General features: G+C 53.6%; 1 protein-coding gene across 2 annotated transcripts in view; it reads left to right on the top strand.

Annotated features, from left to right (window-relative positions):
- The window catches only part of SYK (spleen associated tyrosine kinase), a 90352-nt gene that overhangs the window by 42201 nt on the left and 30776 nt on the right, over positions 1-17375 (top strand). For both annotated transcript variants that reach the window (XM_072952422.1, XM_072952423.1), the window contains exons 3-4: positions 1065-1225; positions 14887-15022. In XM_072952422.1, the coding sequence (XP_072808523.1) occupies positions 1065-1225; positions 14887-15022 (297 nt within the window). The remainder of the gene's footprint in view (positions 1-1064; positions 1226-14886; positions 15023-17375) is intronic.

The raw sequence follows: 17375 nt of genomic DNA, 5'->3' as shown, positions 1-17375 counted from the left end.
TGCACAGCAATCCCATCACCCATTAGGCACTCGTGCCCGGCCCCGGCCCAGCCCCTGGCGGCCCCTCATCTGCTTTCTGGCCCTGTAGCTGTGCCTTTTCCAGAATGTCATATAAAAGGGCCACCCAGCATGCAGCCTTTTCAGACTGGCCGCTTTCACGCAGCATGAAGTCCTGGCAAGTCAGCTGCGTGTCAGCGGCCGCTCTGTTACAGCAGAATCCCGCACCCATATTGCTTCTGCCCTTCGCTCTTTGAGTCGGGCGCCTTTGTGGTATGTCACTGCTGCGGCTTTGGCTTTTCATTCCATCCATGAGGAGACCCTTCCTTGTTCCCCTTCCCTTCCGTCGCCCCCCCCGCCCCCTCCGTCTCCTAGTTTGGGGGGCTTGTGGTTTTATTTTTCCCTCCTTCTGGTTCTTCCTGTAACCTTGAATAAGCACCTTGGATTCCTCATTCACTGCTGCGGGGGACAGCGGCGTCTCTCCCGCTGAGGACGAGGAGGACGGGAACTCAGCCAGCTGTCTGCCTCTTTCTCATTTTTGTTTTCCACGCTGTCATTTCTGTGTTGTCGAGGTTCGTCTCCTCTTGCTGTCATCGCGTCTCCTGCAGGTACAGGCGGCAGTGCCTGTGAGCGTTCAGGGTGAGCCGTGTAGAGGGAGACGGGAAAAAGCACATCTCCTTTGCTGCACGCATCTGAAGGCTTCCTGGGGGTGATTAAATGACTAGAGTCTAATACGGAACAATCAGTTCTAGGAGGCGATGGTGGGGAGAGGGCGGGAGGCCCATTCTCTAGACCTCATGGATTATGCCAGGTGGCTTCTAAGGCCTGATGTGGCTTTTAAAAGGCTAACTTCTGCCTTCTAAAATCCATTTTGTTATTTATACACTCGAAGGTACTTAAGTAATATATACGAGCTATCAGCTTTATTTCTTGAATAGCCAGTCAAACAGGTAAATAAATGTGACTGCATTTTGCTGCGTCAGGACTGAGGGCAGAGTGGAAATGCCTTCTGCATCTTCCTTGTCGCCGTCACTCACCGTGTCTCCACTCTCCTCTCCGCGTGGCAGGGCCAGGCTCTGGAGCAGGCCATCATCAGCCAGAAGCCCCAGCTGGAGAAGCTGATCGCCACCACGGCCCACGAGAAAATGCCCTGGTTCCACGGGAAAATCTCTCGGGATGAATCCGAGCAGATCGTGCTGATAGGATCAAAGACAAATGGAAAGTTTTTGTAAGTATTGTGTCTTTTCCCTTCGCCCCCTACCGCCAGGGCTGCCTGGCAGTTAGGGGTAACGCAGCCTCCCCGATCCTGGATTCCTCGTGACCCCAGGGAAGGAGTCACTGCTGCCATCTGAAATGAGCGTGTTGCTCAGCCACACCGTCTCACATCGAAGCCGTCCCACTAATTCGGCATTTGTTTTGCCCAGTCTGACCCCAGAGCAAACACGCTCCTTGGGCCCTGAGGGACGCCGTTTAAAGAAAACGTATTCAGCCACATAGTCTGCTTCTAATGACAAACGTGAAAGGTGTAACACTGTCTGTGGCTACTCATCCAGACTGAAAACACCTTGGTGGGTCCGCTCAGAGATCTTGCCCCAAGATCTCAGGCTTGATTTCTGTCTTTCCTTGGAGAGAAGTGCTGATAGGGTGGACGGGAAGGAAAATTTGCTGAGAGTCGGCCATACAAGAGATCAGTGCAGAAGCTTGATCACAAACAGGTGCGTGGGCTCCAGCCTTTTCCACTCAGCAGCGAGGCGTGCATCCCGAGCTCTGTTCCCCGGAGGTGCTGGAGGTGCAGACCACCTTGGGGCAGGGTTGGTGGTCTGGAGACGGCAAGGTGCTGTCTTGGGCACATGTCGGCCTTATTCCCCCGGTGCTGTGGCCGAGGGCGCAGAGGGGCGTTGGCAGCGGAGGCACACTCGCTCCTGTGTCTTTGTCCCTGCTCCGTGCCCCTCCAGAGGTGCTGGCTGGGGGCCCCATCCTCGCCTTGGACACGCGCAGCAGTGGGACCCCATGGTCAGGCACGGGGGGCCACGCCCTGCTGGCCTTAGGTGCTCTTCTTAGGAATAGAAGTGGTTTCTCTGAGCAGCCGTCTAGTGAAAGAATGTTCCTCATACTTCACCGTAATACCTGTTATTTAAGAAATCCAGACACACACTACTGAATATAAAAGAGACGAGCAACAAGGACGTCCTGGAGAGCACGGGGAAGTCTCTCCAGCTTCTTGTGGAAAATTCGCTGAGCCGTTAGACTTGTACACTTTTCATGGGTTATGCTTCACTAAAGAGGTTTTAAAAATGAAAAGAAAAAGAAATGATCTTAAGCCCAATCCTCTATCTCCAGAAGTGATCCTAGAGGGGGCGGGGCACAGCTCAGTGGCAGAGCGCCTGCTTCGCGTGCCTGAGGTCCTGCGTTCAACCCCTGGGACCTCCATTTGAAAAGCTATTTTAAAAAAATATAGTAAAAAGTGATCCTAAAAACAAATGCAGGGCGGCCCTGGCTGGCACACAGCGTGCCCGGACTGGTGGTTTCGTGGGTACAGCAGTGGCCGGGGCAGGAATCCTGTGGCAGGCAGGCGTCCTTTTCCCTCAGTGTGGCACCTGGCAGCTCATCCCCAGTGAGGTCTGGACTTTTACCGTCTTCTTAGGAATAGTCTCCAACACAGATGTCACAGGACAGCGTGCGTGGCGTCTGGGCGTGTTAAGTCAGCCCCAAGGCGTGCAGAATCCAAACAGCAAGGCCTCCTGCCTGCTCGCCGTTCGGAACCCCGCTCTCAGGCTGGCTGGGGGGCAGCTGTGCTCACTGAGATGTGGGGTGCTGCCGGGACCCCCCGCCCCGCCCTGAGCCAGCCCCACAGTTGTGGCACCTTCCTCCTGAGTCTTGGCAGGCCTCAGCCAAGTGTCCCTAGAGAATGTGTCTCTTGCCTCCTTTCTGATCGTGTGAACTGGCTTGTCCATCTGTGGGCTTGTCCACTTGTGTCCACAGGAGGCACTGGATGCCGGGACCGTCCTGGGCAGTGGAGAGGGGGGCATCTGCCTGGTGGAGGCTGCATCTCAGTGAGGGAAGTGGGTGCTGAGCCACTGGACAGGAGCCTCACCGTGTTGGAGCATTTAAGGAAGGGGGTAGAGCAGCCGTGGTTGGGGTACCAGGGTCCTGTTTTACGCTGGGTAGTGAGGCAGGGCCTCGCTGTGAAGGAGACATTTGAGCAGAGACCCAAGGGCAACTGGGAGCCACCTTGACGGAGGAACAGCATGTGCGGGTGCCTGGAGGCAGGAGTGCACGTAGAGAGTCAGGCCACCACGGGACCACCGTGGCTGGTGCAGAGTGAGATGGGGAGGGGTGGAGGGTGAGGGCCAGGCCTCCGAGGGCTCTCAGGCATCAGTCCGTCCGCCTTCAGGAAGGTGTTGGGGCAGATCCGACTGAAGTTCAGCGGGACCCGCCGGGCTTGGTGTAGAAAGGAACCAGTGTGGAGGTGGGAGCCTGAGCCCGTTCGCCAGCCACACTGCACGCACTTACCCCCACTTGAACCAAAATGCGCTGCTCACTTCTCTGCAGTGATTTCAGGGCTTTCACCGTCTCATGCCTGCTTGTTGGCAGGAGGGGTGGAGTGGGTGCCGGTGTCCCTGCTGCGCGGCTCTGCTCTGCCCGGCGGTCAGGGCAGGCCCGGCGTCTCTTCTGCGCAGACAGGCCCTTATTGTGGGGAGCTGGGGTTTACTCGGACGCTGCATTGTCCCCAGCCAAGCTGCAGCGAGGAGGAAGGCAGATTTCAGGGCACGGGGTGCTGTCCGTGGTGAGCAGACCTCACCCCACCGCTTTGCCTGATGTTGACAGTTCCTTGTTCAACCTCGTCTTGCTGCTTCATTTTACGCACTTGGGGCTGATGTTTTTGTTGCAGTTCCTACGCTGGTCCATTCCCAGCCCTTCTACACTCGATTTGGCTCCCACTGGCCGCCCCCCCACGCTTCTCACACCCCCGCTGCTCCCCTCACCTGTGCACACTCAGAGGTACTTGTCCCCTGCGTGACCCGGTCTGAGCCTTGCCCGGCCCAACGGGCCTTCCCTGGGACCTCCCTGCAGTGACTGGCCGACATGAAGAACCCAGGAGGTTTTCAGATTCAAAACCAGAATCTGATCTTTGTGATTCCTCACGCTGGTCATCTTTGTTAGATTGAAAATAAGTTACTGCATGTGAACGGGTCCTGCCTAAGGTTGAGCGCTTCGTGGAAGGTTAACCGAGAGGAGTCGTTAACGGACAGGGGGGACGGGCCGGGGGACACACGCTAGTGCTGAATGCTTGCATTTCCCAGGAAGGATGAACCTGAAGAGTCCAGTGCAAAAATACAGAAGTTCGTTCAGAGTCTCTGGTCTGCGTTACAGCTCAGGATCCCTTCCCGCCTTGGGAAGGCAGTGCGCCTGCTGCCCCCAGAGCACATGGGTGGAGAGGCAGCGCATTCCACGAGGTCTGAGAGCTCGAGGAGGTTATAAACCCTCGCCAACGCAGTTTGAAGTGCGGAGGCTCTGTCCCAGAGACGCCTCACCGTCAGGGCGGGCTGTGCCCGGAGATGCCCGCCAACTCCGGTTTTCTCTCCTCTTGAATTGTGCTGTGAAAGCCATTTGCGGTGACCGAACCCCTGCCCAGGGGAGCCTGCCCAAGGCTGTTGGGCAAGTGAGAGGTGAGGGTTGGAATGGGGGGTCCCTGATGTGTCTGGGCTGAGAATGGGTGGCGGCAAAACCCACACCCGGGGACCCCAGGGCCACCAGCCCCAGCCCGCTCCCCCGAGAACTCAGCTGGGACTGTGCAGGAGCGGCTTTGCGAAGAGAAGCCATCAGGGACTTCGCACTGTGCTTGGGGATACAGAACGTAGGCGTGAAGGCTCTTTACAGGTGAAACGCACAGTGCGGGCCTACGGCCCGTCTCTCTCAGCATCTGCGGTGTTTCTGGAGGTGGTTTCGCATCACCTGGCATTGCGGGCCCAATATTTGTGTCCTTACAGTTTCACCTGGCAGAGCCACAGCCCCCAGTGTGACAGGTGGAGGTGGGGCCTTTGGGGGATGATTTAGACAAAGCCATGAAGAGGGGGCCCTGTGATGGGACTGTCTACGACAGGACGAGACTGGAGCATCTCTCCACGCCCGCACCGAGGCGAGGCCCTGGGAGCACACGGGAGGTGGTTCACCTTGGGCAGGCTCCCCGCGCCTAAGCCTTTGTCTGGAAACCAAGGGATTCAGAGCATCAGCAGTGAAGTCCCTTCTGCTCAAGCGTTCTGTCACTGCAAGTGAGTTTCATGCCATAACTCAAGGTGGATCCCTAATGAATGGGTTTCAAGTCCTCATTAAAGAGATTTCAGAGAGCCTTCCCCCTTCCGCCACGTGGAAGCGCTAGGAAGGTGGCGTGTGAACCGCAAAGCAGGCTCTCAGCGGACACCGACCCTTCTAGCATCTTGGTCTCAGACCTCAGCCCGGGTCCTGTGGGTGGGGGACCAGAGCTCTGCCTCGTTGGTGACACCAGGAACAGAGGCAGAGCAGACGGGCTGGGTTGGGGGTGCGTGTCCTCGGCTCTCCGAGGCCCCATCCTGACGGCACAGTTTGCCGTTTGAGAAACTAGTCACAGCTCAGGTGTGGTTCGAATACGAATTTGTTAGGCAAGGGAAACAGCTTCCTTTCCAAAAATGTTGCATCCTCTCCCTCAAGGGAGGGTGCTAGGATTGGCGGGGTACAAAACATATGCAATTTGCAGACCCTTTAAAGAAAAGAACACAAAATTTGGCACAAAACACAATATTTTGGGAAGGAAAAAAACACAATAAATTACATTTTTTAAAAGCTGATAAGTACTACAAACATACAAAATTTAGAAAAAAATAGTATCATTTTCTGCTTCAGTGCCTGGCACATCTCTGTAGTGCCTTTGATTTTGACATCTTTTGACTGCTTAGTGTTTGACTGCCGCTTCACCGGGCAATAATTTGGTAATATTACTTTCTGCATATCCCAAAAAAGAAAACTCTGTCCTTCCGGTACGTTCACAAGTCACTGTGAGTAATGCAGGTACATCTTTAGCATCGTTGTCAACGCTGAGAAAGGAAGTGAGAGTGGAAGAAAGAGTGGTCTCTGGCTGTAATTAAGTACCTTTTACAGATCATATAAAACCCTCCGGCCGCGTGGTGACATTGCTTGGGCCGGATGAGGCCGTGGGGACAGGCCGCGGTCAGCAGGCCGCCCACCCTCCCGTGCAGAAGTATCTCACGCTGTGGTTGGTGCAGGGCAGCTAAGAGCTCTCGTGCGCGTGCCCAGTGCACATCTCGTCTGCTGAAGCGTGATGTGCTGTGCCCTTCTTGTCATCGTGTGAAGTGTCTCAGAACAAAAACGCTGTAAAAAGCTCACATTCTGCAAGCGGAAAGTAATGGAATTGGCACCCTCTGTGTGTTTAGTACCTGGTGAATGTTTTGTTGTTTCTGGCTTAAAGTCCTTGCAAGTCTTGTAGAGTCAAGAGTGAGTCGGAAGCGACCTTTGAAATACACAGATCGTGGTTCTCCGAGTGGCTGAATTAACGCTGCAAAGAAAAGGAAGGATTTCAGATTTGTCGAGGGAGTCACTAAACCAGGAAGTCACCAATGCCTTTTTCATTCTAGTTCCTACTTTCTGACTTTAGAAGTGTGCTGTTTTAAAAAAGGAAGCTACAAAAATAGCCTTTCATTCCGCAAAGTATAAATGCATTCCACCAGGTAAATGCCAGGCATTGTGGTAGGACTGTGACAAACATGACAGACATTGTTCCCTGCCCACACCGTGCTTCCTGCCTAGGGGGAGGATATTAAACTCAGAGAGACATGCTGCAGAGTGTGTGACATGTGACAGTGTTTCCCGCTCCATCCATCACGGTCATCCCATCCAGCTAATGACACTGCTGACCATTGAGCAGTATCTTCATTTCCACTCACTCGTTTATTGTCCGTCAGTCCACTTGTTCTGAGTGTCCGAGTGCAGGGCCAGCCACCGTCTTCATGAGTGGAACCCCACTGCTCAGGACAGGGTCTCAGGGGCAGGAATCTTCCCAGGGAAAGGGACCCTTAAGCCTCGCTTTGAGCAATAAGGAGAAGAGGATTGACGGAGAAGGGGAAAGGGGGTCCTGGGCAGGAGGGACTGCTGGTGCAGAGTCTTCGGGGTCAGCACTGTGACCTGAGCGTGGCCTGGCCTGGGGCTGCGCAGGAGTGACAGTTAGTGGTGACGGGGAGGCGGTCAGACCCGCCCGGAAGTCTCTGCTGGTCCTAAGGGGTGGACCAGGGAGTGGATTGTCTACTCAGGGACACACTGAGAGGGAAAAAGGGACCAATGACAGGATGGGAGGGGTCAGCGGGGGTCAGCAGGTTGAGTCTACCCAGAATCAGGGATGTGCAGGTCAGAGCCATGTGGTTCTCTTCCAGGACAGCCCTGACCTGGGGACACCAGATGCCATCCCTGACACCCTTGACCATTAGAACAACGCCTTTCACCAGTGCCCTCCCCTCTGCTCCCCCATCCCATCAGGCGGACTGCTTGGCAGAGGGATCCCTCTCTTTGGAAGTAGCTGTCAGTAATCTTTTCCAGTGCACGTGCAACTCTGTATAAGGTAGCCCTAAAAAAAAACGGGTTTACAATGTGGCACACTTTTCAGAGACTTTGAGATAGCTTGTAACAATGTACACTTGTGTTTCCTACGAGCAAGGAACAAAGGTTAATTAGGAGAAGGGAGAAAGACTGAAAGCAGTGCCTTCATTGGGATTCCACAGGACGGAGACAAAGTCCAGAGCGGTTGATGTAAGCAGTGGTTCTCAACCTTCTGTGCATGTGCAGACCACCTGCAGGCTGGAGAAAGCACAGATTCATATGGCACAGATTTCAGCCGCCTCCCCTGAGTTTTTAACTCACTGGGTCTGGGTTTCGGCTCAGGAATTTGGATTCCTAACAAGTTCCCAAGAAACTCTGAGCCTGCTGGTCTGGGGATCACATCTGAGCCTGTTCCAGATGCTGGATGCCTACCTAAGCCAGATTAAGAATTTCAGGGTTTGAGGTGGATTAACAATCTCAGGATGGACCATCTGCATCCATATGTCCAGTAGGGAATGTCCTTGCAACACACCCCAAATACTGTATTATTGGACTGGTTGAGACAGCGTTAGTGTTGAAACTGCTGCTTTTTGTGGAAACGTCAAGTTCAGACAAGCACAGCGGCTCTACGGCTCTGCAGTGTAGACAGCTTGATTCATGTCTGCAGCCCGGGTTTACTGAGTGATAAAAAGGGGAAACTACTGTGGTATCTGAGTTTTTTATGGAGATGAACAAGGTAATGTGTTTACAGCTAAGCCAGTGGCTGTCCTGTATCTGTGCCTTCAACAACCACAGGTTCTCTTCTTTCATCAGTTCTGGAAAATACTCACTTTTTTTTTTTAAGGCATTACCATCTTTCTTTCTTTTTTTTTAATTTTTTTAATTGAGTTATAGTCATTTTACAGTGTTGTGTCAAATTCCAGTGTAGAGCACAATTTTTCAGTTATACACAACCATACATACATTCTTTGTCACATTCTCTTTCGCTGTGAGCACCACAAGATCCTGTATGTATTTCCCTGTGCTACACAGTACAATCTTGTTTATCTATTCTGCATTTTGAACTCCCAGTCTGTCCCTTCCCACCCCCCTCCCTTTGGTAACCACAAGTTTGTATTCTATGTCTATGAGTCTGTTTCTGTTTTGTATTTATTTATTTTTTTTAAGATTCCATATATGAGTGATCTCATATGGTATTTTTCTTTCTCTTTCTGTCTTACTTCACTTAGAATGACATTCTCCAGGGACATCCATGTTGTTGCAAATGGTGTTATGTTGTCAGTTTTTATGGCTGAATAGTATTCCATTGTATAAATATACCACATCTTCTTTATCCAGTCATCTGTCGATGGACATTTAGGCTGTTGCCATGTCTTGGCTGTTGAAAACAGTGCTGCTGTGAACACTGGGGTGCAGGTGTCATCCTGAAGTAGGGTTCCCTCTGGATATATGCCCAGGAGCGGGATTCCTGGGTCACATGGTAAGTCTGTTCCTAGTCTTCTGAGGAATCTCCGTACTGTTCCACAGTGGCTGCATTATTTCTTCCTCCCGAGATGCCTATTAAACATACGTTAGACCTTCTCAATTCATATTCTGTATCCCTTCTTATCTTCTCTCGCCGTTTCTCTGTGGGCTGCACTGTGCAATGTCCTTGACTTTGCCTTCCACTTCCCTAATTGTCACTTCGTCTGTATCCAATCTGCTTATCCCCTGTTTCCCCCCCCCAATTGCATTTTTAAACAAATTTCTAGCAGTTCTGTTTGTTTTTGTTGTTCCTCACAGAGTCCTGTGCGTTTTTGAGAGACCCTATTGCCTGACAGTTTCTGTGGTTCCATCTTTTGTTTCTCTGAACATTTCACCCGTAGTTAGCTTATATTCTGTAGCTGATGATTCCAGTGTGGAAAGTGTCCAGGAGTATAAATCTCCGCCTCCCGTGCTCTCTTTCCCTCTCTGCCTTCTTTCCCATAACTCGTGGTTCCTTGTTTTGGGTGATCTCTTTTGAACCTGTGTTTGACTGATATCCATCTGTGGGATTCCTGAGTGTTCTCTGCTGGGCATGTTGTCCTCCAGAGTTGAAGAGATTTTTCTCCTTCACGGTCCTTGCTTTAATGTGAGAATCTCAGGTCCGGGTACCCACCTTGCTGCTGGCCCGGGATGTTGTCCCCCCGTCCCCTGCAGCACCATATTAGTATTTGTCCTTGGGTGAAACCCACATCTTTTTGCTCTTATTTGCCACTCACTTCTCCCTACTCAAGTTGCAACTCCCCTCTTGTACTTATACTTAAACTTCGAAAGAAAACCGTGGGCTTAGGAGAAAACTTTACTCTTGTTCATTGATGAATGAGACTGTGCGGGGCTCCTCTGCCACAACAGAGGCTGAGCCCCGTGAGCGCCCGTCCTTCATCAAAGGGCCCCGTGTTCTTTAGCGTGTGTGGTTCTGCAGCCGCAGGTCAGCGTGAAGAGTCATGGCCTGTCTGAAGTGAAAAGTTTCAAGGGGCTCGTGGGCTGATATCAATGTCAGGTCGCTGGTCTGACCCAGGCCCCTGTGAAGCTGGAGGAGGGGCGGCAGGACCTCGTATCACCGCATGAACCAGAGCAGAGGGGGAGAGAGGGGCAATAAGGTGAGAAAACCTTTCCAACGGCGGATGTGTGGAAGGATGGCTTGGCGGGGTCCCACGTTTGGACGTGTTTTCTGTACTGGTCCTCCTTCGTTGCTGGTGTGCAATGCTCATGCGCCTCCGTTTTGCTTTGACTCGAGACAAGAGCACCAGAAGTCGCGTTTTCTCTCATCTTCTGTCCATCATTAGGGCTGGTGTGTCTCCTGGGCCTGGGGAGCTCTCGGCCCTATACTGGCAGACGTACGACTGTGCGTGCCTCTGCCGCACCCCCTCCGTCCCCGCTCCCCAGCGTCTCTCTAGAGAAGTCGCTGTCGGGGACCCAGCGGCAGTGTCTGCCCGCCCGATACAGCATCAGCCCTGGAAGGGAGCCCCTCCCCGTCTCTCCGTACGGCCCCTCCCGGCCGTAGCCACACAGACGCCCGCCTTCCCCTCCACCAGCCGTGCTCCTCGGCTGTGAACTGGAAGACGCACCAGACAATGAGAATGCCTGATGGGCTGGGACGTGCCCAGCCGCTCCGTTCCGTCTGCAGCAGACACAGTGCAGTGTCCCCAGACTTCGGCTGGTGAGGGTCACCTGAAGGGTGCCACCACCCCCCGGGTCCTCACCTCCCCGTCAGTGTCTGGGCATCTCTGATCCAGGAGAGCACAGGAGGGTGGGGGAGGGGCTCAGGCCTCCAGGCCCTGCCTGGCAGAACGAACACCCTCCCCGCCTCGGCTTTGCCCAGCGCCTCGCGCCAGTGAGGGCAGGACCTGCTCATCGCAGAGCCCGAGACGTCCACCCCGGAGGGGAGCTGGCGCTCCTGCCTGCTCTGCAGTGGCCTCGAGACAGTCTGAAGGCGGTGAGGACGCTTCACAGCTCAGGGCGCTGAAGCCCCACGCTCTGTAGCAGCAACACACAAATCGCTTCTTGCCAGAGACTCGCCGGGAAAATACTCTAGTGCTTCTGGGAACGTGCTGAAGACGGCTGGCCCGGAGAAGCTGGAGGGCTAGCCTTTGCTCGTGCCTCGCTGGGCATCCATGTGACAAACCTAGTGGGTGTCCCGGGGACGAGGGGGGCTTCTGAGGAACAGGAGGAGGAGCGACTTCAGCTTCCAAACCAGCGTTTTCCGTAGGTTAGACTAAAAATAGCCCAGCCCAGGATCTGCCTGCAGCCAGCAGGCGTCTCACGGTTGCTGGCCGTTAGTGTCACCGAGCCTCTGGTCTTTGTCACCCACAGATGCCGGGCCTGTGGGTTTCCCTTCTCTGCCCTTGCTTCCTGCCAGCTGCCTCGGGGGCTGTTCAGGCTGCGTGACCGCCGCCTGTCCCTGCGCCTGCCAGTCCTTCGAGTGTGCTCACTGGGGAGCTGTCGCCGCTGGCCTCCCGGGAGCTGGCCCAGGCTGCCTGGCTGGGGCTCTGGGAGAGGCTCCTCTGGGACCTGCTCTCTCAGGACTCATGGAAGCACGTGCTTTTGCAGAAATCCCCGTCCGAAAGCAAGACCTTCCCTTTCCGCCCTGCACAAGCTCTCTTTTAAGGCTGTTTTAATTATGAAATATTAAACGCACGAAAGAGTGCATTACCCTCTGTGTGCTACCAAAGGCAAGTTCACGTGCCCACCTGCTGCACCACGAGGCCAAACAAACTGAAACATGAGTTTGGAGCAGAGAAAGGTTTACTGCAGGGCTGAGCAAAGAGGACGGGGTGGCACATGCCCAAGAAAACCCCGAACTCCTGGAAGGGTGGCAGCAAAGCATATTTAAAGGCCGGATAAAGGGGTGGGGGGTGTGTGCAGGGCACCTGATCAGCTCGTGCACAATCTCTGACTGGTTGATGTTGAGGGAACAGGGGGTCAGCACTGTCAACCCCCAGGCACCAGACGGTCTGGGGGCCACGTGCTCTGGATCATCAGGTGGTTCATTTCGTCCCTTTGTTGGTGGTTTTAAGCATCTGACAAACTCAGGAAATGTGCATGAGATACTATTACCTGGTGCTTCAGAGGGGAGCTCCCGCAGAGGACATGGGGAGGGGGTCTGATGCTGGAAGCCCAGCGGGGCCTGCCCCACACATGTGTGCCACTTACTGGATGGCTCTGAAGCAAATGCCGCTGGAGTCAAGAGCTACACCACGGACAGCATCGCCGGGGGCCCCGCCCTCACGCCCAGCCCCTAGAGGACACCGCTTCCTGCACCCTGTGTCCAGCCTGTTCTTGCCTTTTTCTTCTTTTCTCTCTCTTTCTTTTTTTTTTTTTTTTTTGCCACCTAAGACTGACCTATGTGTACATCTCGCAACAAAACCGTTTGCTTTTTGGAATCACGGTGTCCGTTTTGCGATCGTGAGAGTCACCTGTCCTCTGTACCCCTGCCGCTTGCGCGTTTTATCCTGTGACACTGCGTGGTATGGATCCCCCCCTGCAGACTCGCTCACCGCGCAGTCGGTGAACACTCAGGCTGTTGACAGTTTTTGATAATCACAGATAAAGCTGCTATCAGCACCCTTGCACTCATTCCAGGTGCAGGACGCACACAGGTGGCGTATCTTCGAGTAGGCTGCTGACTCACAGGGGACAGACAGGTTCAGCCTTAGCAGAGAACTCAAGATTGTTTCCCAGGTTGGTTGAACCGACTCACGCTCCTGCTGGCCACATAGGGGAGTGCCTGGTGCCCCCCTGCTCAGCAGTGTTCAGTATCTGGCATCAGTCTTTTATTAAATTTTTTCCAGTCTGAAAGGTATGTAGCAGTATTTCCATTGCAGTGTTCATTTGTGTTTCCCGATTTCTGGTGAGGTGACAGCACCACCTCGCCGGGCGTTCTGCAGTCCTCCATCTGAGTTTTAACAACAAAAGGTCAATCAAGGCATAAAGCAAGATGGAGGGGTAGCGACTGGTCATGAATCCAGAAAACCAGCGCTCAGATTCAGTTCATTGTTTCCAAGACCCTGAAGTCCAAGACGCAGAGGACTCGAAGTCAAGGAGGGTGATATTTTGCAATGGCTTGTGGACATTGTTATTCCAAGGCCACCTGCTCATATGCTTATAAATGCTTCCTGTTAAGACTGTATATAATTCTTCATACCTCCAAACTATCTTATTTGTTTGCCACCAACGCTTATGAAACAAGCAAAGCAGGCATGAATAATCCCACGTTATGAAATAGCTTCCCTGCTAGACTGACTCACTTCTCCCCGTATGAAAATCCGTTTTACCTTTTATGTGCGGCTGTTTTTCAGTTTGACAGCAGCCGCCTGGCCTTCCTGCGCCGTGTGACCGTGAAAGAGAGCTTACGCTTTGGGGTGCGGGTGATCTGGTTGAGTTGAGAGAAAGGGCTGTTTTCACATGCAGGGTCTGGGCGTGCCCCGTCACCCACACCAGCTGCCCTGAGCACTGGGGCATGGCGGGAACCCGTTCCTCGTGCACAGCCAAGCACGACTTAACAGAAATGTATTTTTGAAACAAAGTTCCAACCCCACGTGACACAGCTTAGCTCTCAAGTCCTGGGTTAGCTTTTGGCGATCAGTCTACCAAGTCAAGGAAAGTGTGACCATGTCAGCTTCCAAAGCTTGTCTCATAGGTGTGGCCTCGTGCAACCAAGAGGAGGCATTGGAAATTTACGCCATATGTGGAAATCCCACCAGCTTGGCACATTTGAACTCTTCCCAAGATACAGTACGTTGGCCACACTGCTTAACATCTAGGGGGACTCAGGGTCCTCACTGTAGAAAATGCCATGGCCAGAAAGGCTTTCTGGGACCTTCTGGGACCTTCTGAGACCTCTGTGACTCACCGTCTCTCAGATTTCATGATCCGAAGGGCTTGAGTGGCTGAGGTGGGGGATGGCCTGAGGATGGTGATGACTAAGGAGTTCTTCTGAGGGAGGGGGTTCACCTCCATCCCCAGCCTGTACGCCTCGGCCTAGACTGCACCCTCCCCACATCCCACAGGCCTTCCCCGAGGTCTCTGTCCTTCCTGGAGGCAGCAGCCCCCCTTGGACAGCACAGTGGGTGTCTCTCTGCTTGGGACTCAGGTCTCATTCCCCGAGTAAGGGAAGGGTGGCACCAAGGCACACCTGCTGAGACAAGGAGGCTGAGCCGGGGCGGCCGGCACCGCCAGCGCAGCCCTGGTTCTGCTCGCTGGTCCCCACCCTGCCGTGGGTGACATTTTCTTCTCTTGGTGACCTCGTCTGCCCTGTACCACATGAAACAACAGTTTGAATTCTGCCCTCTCCGGCCTGCAAAGGGAAGAGGGCCCTGGGGAGTGGGAGCTTTCACCCTCCTCCATCTGGGGTCCAGAAGGTTCCAGAAGGTTCCTAGTTTACAAGCCCACCAAACACCACCCGTGCTGCAGCCTGGACTGGGTGGTGGAGCTGCACCGTCTGGAATCCGACCCAGATGCAGACCTCACTGAAGAGAGGCGGGCTCAACAGAGGCCCATGGCTCCAGGATGCTGGGGTCCCTGCACTGGGACCCGGAGTGGTGTTACTGCTCCAGGTGAGCAGAGGACTCACTCACAGAGCCGGGCTCTCCTGATGCCCACCCGGGCCTCCCAGGCCCCCTGGGCAACTGTAGCACTGCCTTGTCTGGAGCCACAGTGTCACTGAGCTGTGGGCTGGGCCTCCCTTGACGCCGAGGGCGGGACACCGCGGCAGGCTGCCCGCCGGGTGCGCTTCTCCCTGCTGGGCGGTGGGAGTGGCGCTGATGCGCGGTCCCTGTCTTGCAGGATCAGGGCCAGGGACAACGGCTCTTACGCCCTGTGCCTGCTGCACGAGGGGAAGGTGCTGCACTACCGCATCGATAAGGACAAAACCGGGAAGCTCTCCATCCCCGGCGGGAAGAATTTCGATACGCTCTGGCAGGTAGGCGTCCTCCTCGGAAACGAGGGGCCCCGGCCCCTGGACCTTGTTAGAAACGTTCACCTGGGCCCCCGAGGACACCTGGCCCAATCAGAGTCTGCTTTTTGACCTCCAGGTCCCTGGAGGCACTGGCCTAGGGCCATCACGTTAGGTGACGGAGGCTCGCAGAGCTTGTCCGGGGCCCCTCGGGTCTCAGCACCACGAGGCGGTACCCGCTCGGGTCTGCGCTCTGTATAACAGGACACCCCGCCCTGGGGGCTGGAGGCATTCCTTTCTGAGATGTTCTCCTGGAACCAAATACACCCACAAAACAGGTGTGGATGGCTGGGAAGGGAGGCCCAGGGGCAGTTAATCAGACTGCTCTTTGAGTTGTGAGAGGCCCAGTGGAATATATAAGGTCACATTCTCACTGCAGAATGAATCTTGTTGCAAAATTAAGGGAACGTAGAAAGCAGCCAGCATTTCCTGTGCTTCAGGCCGCCCTGGTCTTTTTCAGCCCTGGTCTGTAAAGGGGTTATTCTTAACCCACCTCATAATAAACCCAGAAACAGCTCATCACTGGGGAGCTCCTTCAGCACTAATGGGCCCTGATCCGAGGTCCGTCCCTCCTTCCGTCGGGCCACGGTGAGCACGAACACCTTGGCTTCATTCCAAATCACAGCTCCACGAGGGAACAGCAGTCACCGTACTGAACGCATTGCTTTTAGCAAAGCATCCTAGACGGAGCCAACCAAGGGACCCTGCCACCCCAAGAGCAAAACTGCAGTGAGCTTTTGTAGGTGAGGGACGTCAGCGGGGGGCGTGTTCAGATGTCCACACGCGGGCCCCACCAGGAACCTCGTGTGTGGAAAGGGCCCAACTCAAAATGTGATCTTTTTCAAAATTAAAATCAAAGATCCACATTACCTTTAAAGCACTTAGCGCAACCACCGCATGGTGTATCTTGGTTCCTAATGCTGTAGTTGGAAAAAAACTCTTCTTTTTGGAGTGCTGGGTATTAGAACGTTGATTCATATTAGCCATCACACCGACACTGTCTTTTGGTTTGTGGCTCATTCGTATATAGCTTATGACGGACCACAAACTTAGCTTTATTTCAATGGTGTCGCTCTGTAAGAGCATTTAGCCTACTGGGTGCTAGTGTCCAGTGGGAGTCAGAGCGATGAGCAGGGAATGTCGCCTTCTGGGATTAACTTCCCAGCGAAGCCTCTCACCCCCCACGAGCACTGCTGACGGTGTGCATTTAAAGGCACCGGCTGGAGTCCATCTGCCAGCCCGATGCTTGAAGGCCTGGGGCGCCATCGCTGGCACGCGGCCACTTGGCTTCTGATTGACCGCCTTCCCTGCGTGAGTCCACTCACGGCCTCCAAGCCCGCACGCTCACCATAGTGTGTACAACGTCCCTAATCGCCGGAAAGTCCCTTCTTAAGACTTTCTCCTGTATTTTCTGATCCGTCCAGCGAATCGTAGTATTGAGCCTTGATTAAATCTTTCCCATTGTATATATATTGAAGAAAGAGCATCAAAAAATGCCGCAGTACCTCCCACTTTTACAAGCGGGGTTTCACTGGTTTTCCTTGACAGCGGCGTCAGATACCTCTGTGTCCTGCCTCCACCCGGGAGTCTGGTGCCATTTTTCTGACGGTCGGTGATTGCCACACCACCCTGGTCTTCCCTTCTTTACAACAAGCGTCCACACACCAGTGGACCAAATCTGGCCCTTTTTGTTTTTGTTTTTGTTTTTGTGTTGTCCTCGAAGAAAATGGATTTTATACTTAATTTTTTTTAATTCTTACTTTTTTTGAAGTGTAGTCGATTTACAACGTGAGTTTCATGTGTACAGCAAAGCCATTCACTTGTCCATATACATACATCCATATATTTTTGGATTCTTCAGCATTACTGCTCATTACAAGAAACTGAATATAGTGCCCTGTGCTACACAGTGGGTCTTTCTTATTTATCTGTCTTATGTACAATAATGTGTATCTAATGTGTATCTAATCTCCTAGTCTGTCCCTCCCCCCAGCCCTTTCTCCCCTGGTAACCACAGTTTGGTTTTTGTGGCCATGAGTCTACTTCTGGTTTGTAAATGCAATTTGTATCTTTTCTTAAAAAATACACACAGGACTACGTGACAGAGATGGTCTGTGGACTGAAAAAGACTAAAATATCACTGTCTGGCCCTTTACAGAAAACGTTTGCAGATCCCTGCCCAAGAGGGGAGCCTGCTCTCACGTGTATGCCCACCTCCCAGCCACCCTTGGAGAGTAGGTGGTAGGAAACACTGGCGTGTGAAGAGATACTTAAATGACGCTGGAGAGATGGACAGGCTGTTTCAGCTGTTTCAGGGACC

The sequence above is a fragment of the Vicugna pacos genome, chromosome 31 (assembly GCF_048564905.1).
Source record: "Vicugna pacos chromosome 31, VicPac4, whole genome shotgun sequence".
In the NCBI taxonomy this organism is placed as follows: Eukaryota; Metazoa; Chordata; class Mammalia; order Artiodactyla; family Camelidae; genus Vicugna; species Vicugna pacos.
Note: the sequence above shows the minus strand (reverse complement) of the source record. Positions and strands in the feature narration are given on the sequence as shown.